This window comes from Trachemys scripta, chromosome 16 (genome assembly GCF_013100865.1).
Source record: "Trachemys scripta elegans isolate TJP31775 chromosome 16, CAS_Tse_1.0, whole genome shotgun sequence".
Lineage (NCBI taxonomy): Eukaryota > Metazoa > Chordata > Testudines > Emydidae > Trachemys > Trachemys scripta.
In genome coordinates, this window is record NC_048313.1 from 21718244 (window position 1) to 21724858 (window position 6615).

Genomic DNA, 6615 nt, shown 5'->3' on the forward strand with positions numbered 1-6615 from the left:
GGGGTCTGCTCCAGGGGGAGCGAGCAGGGAGCTCACTGCCCGGAGGATGGGGTGGGGTCTGCTCCAGGGGAAGTGAGCAGGGAGCTCGCTGCCAGGGCGACGGGGTGGGGTCTGCTCCAGGGGGAGCGAGCAGGGAGCTCGCTGCCAGGGGGATGGGAGTAAGGGGGCAGGCGAGTGGCAGGTTATCCCACGGCACTCAGCACCATTCCAACTGGCATTAAGTTATCCCGCAGCACCTCAGCACGGCCCAGGGACCCACCCAGGCTGCAATAGCCCAGTGGATGTCGAGTGGATTCTCTCCCCTGGGGAGAGTCGGCCATCGTATCCCAGCAGGAGGCGCTAGAAGCAGCACTCGTCCCAAATGCTCACTGAGTGCTAGAACTGGGGGAGGGGAGGGTGCAGGAGGTAAGAATGGGGAGCCCAGAGGCACCCCGGGATGGAGAGACAGACGAACAGCGCCTCCTCTTGGAGACAGGGAGCACTGCAGCCTCCAAGCAGCCAGCTCAGGCACTGGGCACGATCTGTGCTCAGAGCCATGATGCTGGCCGCGTCTCCCGGGGACCAGGTGGCTGACACCCCACCCCCCGTGGGGACTTGGAGGGCCAGGCAGTCACAGGGGGTGGTGCCAAGTCTCCCCTGCACCAGCCCTCACCTGGGTAGCCGTTTCCGTCCAGGTCCTTGGCTCCGCGGAGGGCGAACCCAAAGAAGTCGGGCGAGCTGCTGGGCGGCCAGTGCCCCTTCAGGACCTGGGAGGGCTGGTCGTTCACCCCACCTGCCTGGCCGTTGTACACGTACACCATGCCCTGCTGCTCGTCCCCGCCGAAGGGCGCCCCGATGCCAACATCTGGGGGGAGGCAAACACCAAGGTCAACAGAGGAGCGTGAGGCACCCTAGAAGAGCCGGACCCCGCTCCCATCCGTCGCCCCCAGCACAGGCAGCAGGGAAACGGGCCTGGGGGTTCATGGCTGGGGAAGACAGCCTGCAACCAGGAGCCAAGCTCATCCGTGGAGCCGTCCCTTTCAATGCTGGGCAGCGAGGGCTGCAGGGACTCACCCTTCCCCTGGTTTCTATCTCACACTCCTGCCCTCCCTGCCCAGCCCTAGGTGGGCGAGGGCCGCTGGGTCTCCACAGGGCGCTGAAGCTGCCATGGAAGAGAACAAGGCTAAGACCCGTCAAACTCTTTTCACCCGGGGGACCCCGAATGGCTGGCTGGGGAGGGACTTCCGGTCGCCACAGACCAGATCTAGCTCCCAGGCTGGCCCACAGGTGGGGGGCAGCTCAGGGGCCCGGCGGGTGCAGTGGAACAGCTCAGTGTGTGATAAGCAGCTTTTCAACCCTGGAAGCACAGGGCTGGAAGGGACCTCACTAGGTCTCCTAGTCCAGTGCCCGGCACTCACGGAAGGTCTGCGTAAGAACTAGACCACCCCTGACAACTGCTTGTCTAAGGCAGCCCGGGAATCCCCTGTACTCAGAGCAACAGCACCTGGAGGCCAGCCCCTGCCACGCCCCGGCTCAGGCCAGCAGCGTCTCCTTTCCAGGCTAGTGGGCATCAGGCACCCGGATTCCTGTACATTCGTAGCCTAGCAGAGCAGGCCAGCCATGCCAAGCAGGACCAGCTGCTGCCCAGCCAGGTGCCCACTCCCATCCCATCCCTCACACGGGGCGAGCAGCCCCTTTAGGGCCTAATGAAATTAACCCCCAGCATCAGCTGCAACGTGTGGCTGATGCTCCAACACCAGCGGAGACCTGCAAAGGATTCTGAGGTTAGCAGGACTGTGACCCCCCAAGCAGCTGCTGACCCCCGCCCCAAGAGGCTTAGCATTCAGGCCCCTGTGTCTGCACTTGTGTTTACAATTTTCCCTGAGCTATTTTTGCCTCTGGTAGCTACTGACGGGGTTGAAATAACAGGAGAGTTGGTAATTCCACCCTGCAGGGGGCACGTCATCCCAGAACCCAGACCCTGCACGCTCTGGCTCCAGCACCAGGCCCCTGACATGTGGCAGGGAGGGGTCAAACTAAACCGGCGTACACGCCTAGCTTAGATCCTACATCGGCTGCAGCCAGCAGGGGGCGAAAATCATACACACGCGTGCGCTAACCGTTATAGCCATCCTGATCCAGGTCTCCCAGCGGGGCGATGGTGCTCCCAAATCGGCCGAACTCCTGGTGCCCGGTCAGCACCATGGAGGCATTGGGCTCCATGCCGTGGGGCTGCTGCAGGTAGATGTAGACTCTGCCCACCTCCTGAACCCGCCCGTCCTCTGTCTTCTCCATGAACAGCGGGGCGCCCACCAGCAGGTCGTCCAGGCTTCGAGTGGAGGGGGGAGAGAGAGAGACCGACCAGGGCTTAGAATCTGGGCTCATGCTAGAGCAGTCGACAGGGCTCCCAAGCCGATGGGTAACTCGCCCTTCCACCACATGTTCAGCAGGGGGCGACATTCACAGCACACGGATGCTTGGTGGCGGCGCTCCAGCAGCCAGGGGTGTCCGTGGGTGTTTGGAGAGTGAGCTCACCTCGCACTCACCCCACAGTGGGGGCTCCTGCCCCAAAGGCTGAGCCTGGCTCCCAGGGCTGGCTTTAGGCTGATTCCCCTGATTCCCTGGAATCGGGCCCCACGCCTAAGAGGGCCCCGCGCTTAAGGCACCTTTTACATTTTTTTTACTCATCTGGCGGTGGTCCGGGTCTTCGGTGGCACTTCGGCAGCAGGGGGTCCTTCAGCACCATGGAAGACCCGGAGTGAGTGAAGGACCCCCGCCGCCGAAGCGCCACGGAAGCCCCAGAATGCCGCCGGGTATTCGAATCGAGACCCACAGCTCCTAAAGCCGGCCCTGCTGGCTCTCCCTCTGGGCCTCGCAACCTGCTGGAGGGGCAGCCAGGCCAGACCCAAATGATGCGGCGACCCCGCATGCTGGAGCAGGGAGCCAGGCCCAGCCCCATGGGAGAGGAGCTGCCACTGAGGGGTGCACTCACTCGCCAATAATCCCTCCCCCACACCAGGCCCACGAGCCACCTAGAACCCCCCTCCCTCCCGCCCCAACTCACTACGTGTTCAGGAGCGACAGGGCCATGACTAGAACCCAGGAGTCCTGACGCTCCACGAGACTCCTGCTCCAAGCCACTGTATCCCACTTCCTCCCAGAGCTGGGACCAGAACCCTGGAGCCCTGATTTCCCAGTGCCCACTTGGGCAAGGTGTCATTTGCCCCGGGCTTGCCACCTACGTGCTGGAGAACCCGAACAGCTGTTTGCTATAAAGCCTCTCACCCTGAAAGCTGGGAAGAAAGCTTTTTTTAAAAAAACATCTGTGTCACGTTAACTCTGAAACCTAAGGATGGCCACTTAATGTGAGTTTTTAAAGCTTTTCCACAGAGGACAGAGAGGGCAGCTGCATGGCAACAGCTGCACGTGTGTTTCATGCTGGCATGTGTGGGCAGAGCGTGGTGTGGTGGGAGCTCAGACATTGTCTCTGCCAGCCCAGCCCCTGCTGGAGGTACCATGAGGTTGCCCTGCCTGAGCCCTGAGAAGGTAGCTGGATTGGGGCCACAGGCACCTGCCCGTGGCAGATGAAACCTCCAGCCATGGGAACCAGGCCCCTTTATGGGGCTGGGGCACAGAGCAGGGTCACCTGGCCCCACAGGGTATGTCTACACTGCAATTAAACACCCATGGTTGGCCTGTGCCAGCTGGCTCAGGCTAAGGGGCTGTTTCATTGCGGGTTAGACCCTGGGGTTCGGGCTGGAGCCTGGGCTCTAGGGCCCTGCGAGGTGGGAGGGTCACAGAGCCAGTGAAACAGCCCCTTAGCCTGAGACAGCGGCAGGGGCAGTTATCGGACTGCAGTGCAGACACACCAACAGTCATTGCCGGGGTGAACCGAGGGTGCAGCCCAGCGGGAAGATGTCTGCATCCAACCCCCCGTCACACGTGGTGCTAACCAGGTCCCTGCTGGCAGGCTCGACCTAGGCAGAACTGGCCACACAGCCCCGGCTGAGCTCCCTGCTCCCCCCCGGGGCTGGGGAGAAGCCGACCCCCTGGCTCCAATGCTGCCATCTGGCTCTATCCCCTTCACCTAGTGAGACCCAGGGGCTAGGATCCTCTGGGGCTCAAATAGCCTTTAAGTGTGTACACTCAGAGGGTGTGCGCATAGGTATGTGCGGGAGGGCAGGGTGGGGTGTGTGTGTGCACACGCAGGAGGATGAGTTGTGTGTGGAGGGGGTGCACACACAGGGGGATGAGTGGGGGGGGTGTGTGCACGAGCGGGGTGTGTGTGTTTGAATCAGATCTGGGCCTGCTGGGGGAGGTGCCAGGAGCCAAGGGCTGCGGTCAGCCACTTCCTCAGAGGGGAGAGGAGCTGCCACTCCCACCCACCCACACCCCAGGCCCCACTTCCGCCCCCACCCACACACCCCCAGAGCCCAGCTCCCACCCACCCACACCCTGGCTCCTGCTCCCGCCCACACACACCCCGGCCTCCGCTCCCACACAGCTCCCAGGCCCTGCTCCCGCCCACACACACCCCGGCCCCCGCTCCCACACAGCTCCCAGGCCCCACTCCCCACACAGCCCCCGGGCCCCCACTCCCGCCCACACCCCCCAGACCCTACTCCCACGCAGCCCCCCGGGCCCCCACCCACACACCCCTCCAGGCCCCGCTCTCGCCCAGGCCCCACTCCATTAGACCCGCAGCAGCCACGGCAGTGACTGTATGGCCATGGTGGGGGCGGGGGAGAGGATGGCCATATCTTGCAATGAAGCGAAAGGGTTTTGGACGTGGAGGGATTTCTCCCAGTGTGTGACCCAGAACGTGGGGGCAGGGGACAACTGGGCTCAGGGATGCTGTTCTGTCCCATCCCCTACGATAGGGGATGCTGCTGGGTCAGCGGGCTCCAAGCCCTGCCCACCCCCAACCCCTCCACGCACTACACAGGCCCCCATGTGCCTCCCCTCCCCCACACACTGCTATGCCTTTGATGCCAGACCCACACCCCCTCAACACAGCCCAGACCTTCCCTGCTTGACCCAACTGCCCCCCTTCTGTCGAACCCCCAATAACGGCACCGACACACCCCGGCTAGCAGGACCCTGCACTCACCCGTCACTGTTCACGTCAGCAGCAGCCACCGCGTAGCCGAAGTAGGCTGCCATCTGCGGGGGAGAAAGGGAGCGCCGGGTTCAGCAATTAGGCTGCAGATTCCCGATGGATTCTCCCCTCATCCCCGCCACAAGTGGGGAAACCTCCCAGGGTGGGGCCCACATGAGAGGCTGGGGGCCAGGAACTCCCTCCAGTTGGGCCTAGCCATGGGCTGGTCCCGGCTCTGCAGCAGGCCGGGTGAAACAGGGGCTCCGGGCTGACTCCCCGTGGTGAGCAGGGGGGCTGGGGCAGGGAGCTGGTGTGTCCGATCCTTGACCTGAGACAGGGACGCTGCCAGGAGGACAAAGGGATTTTCAAAACTTCCCTTTCTAATCCCCCACTCCCCTCAAGGGGACAAAGCCCGCCCCCCCCCCCAGTGTTGGCGCAGACACCCCGAGCCTGCGGGGACCCAACGCCGCACGGCGTCAGCTCCCCATCTCATCCCCAGCTGCTAAGGGCCACGCAAAGGGCCAGTATCGCTGCCCTGGGCTCTGCACCTTTGCAGCCAGGGATGCAGCCAAAGCCACCCCTCTACGAGGCAGCCACTGCTGCTGGGGCCGTGGGGCCACCAGCCCGGGGAGAGTGCTCGCAAGACGATCTTTCTATTAACACGCCACCCACGTGCCAAGACAGCGACAGGCCCCTCGCCTGCTGGCTCGGGTGGCATGTCTGCTGTTTCTCGGGCACTGGCACAAATGCTGGGGAAGGGGCTTTTTCCCCATGCTGCAGGAGATTACTCACCCTCCTCCCCTCACTGACAGGGTTATTTCCAACACGGGAAGCACTTCTAGCACCCCCATGGTGCTACCCAGGGGCCCTCTGGGTCAGTGACACCCAGTCCGGGTAAGGGCCGTGCCCCTCCCCCTGGAAAGAGCTAACAGTTCCCACCCAGCGAGGGACCTAGTGGGCATCACCCACTGCCCATGGGGCTCGTTCGATCCCTCGGGGTGGCCTTGTTCCAAAGCTCTGCTCAGACGTCAGAAGAGCCCCTGCCAAGCACACGGACCTGGCCTATGTGGCTGGCGCATCCTGCTCACCTGCTCTCCAGAGAAGTTATACAGGGACTTCATGTCTGATCCATTCAGGACAGTGACCTGGCAAGAGAAAACCCAGGTCACAGCTCGGCTGCCGAGACCCCATCCCAAGCCCTCAGTGCAGAACTGCTCTGACCGGGACTCACTCCCGTCCCAGCCCCCAGGCAGTTTCTATTCGCCTCCTCTGGACAGTTCTGGCCCAGACGGCCCCTGCTCACTCCACTGCTCTGCTGACCCAGAGCCCAGCCGGGGGATCTCACCTGGTGTTTTCAACTTCGTCAGGTAGAAAATCCAACTCCCACTTCTCTGGCACCTCCCCTCTGAGGGGCTCTACGGGTGATGCCCACAGCAGCTAAGCGCCCTCCCCACGTTATAGATGGGAAACCACATCAGAGAGAAGTCCTGAGCCCTCATCCCCCCCCCCCCCCCCCCCCCCCCCCCCCCCCCCCCCCC

The 6615-nt window shown here is 63.3% G+C and overlaps 1 protein-coding gene across 2 annotated transcripts in view; it reads right to left on the reverse strand.

Moving 5' to 3' along the window:
• Positions 1–6615, reverse strand: part of ITGA5 (integrin subunit alpha 5) — a 63181-nt gene that overhangs the window by 24391 nt on the left and 32175 nt on the right. For both annotated transcript variants that reach the window (XM_034792090.1, XM_034792089.1), the window contains exons 10-13: positions 6166–6222; positions 5090–5142; positions 2100–2308; positions 653–844 (exon numbers count right to left, since the gene is read on the reverse strand). In XM_034792090.1, coding sequence (XP_034647981.1) covers positions 653–844; positions 2100–2308; positions 5090–5142; positions 6166–6222 — 511 coding nt within the window. The remainder of the gene's footprint in view (positions 1–652; positions 845–2099; positions 2309–5089; positions 5143–6165; positions 6223–6615) is intronic.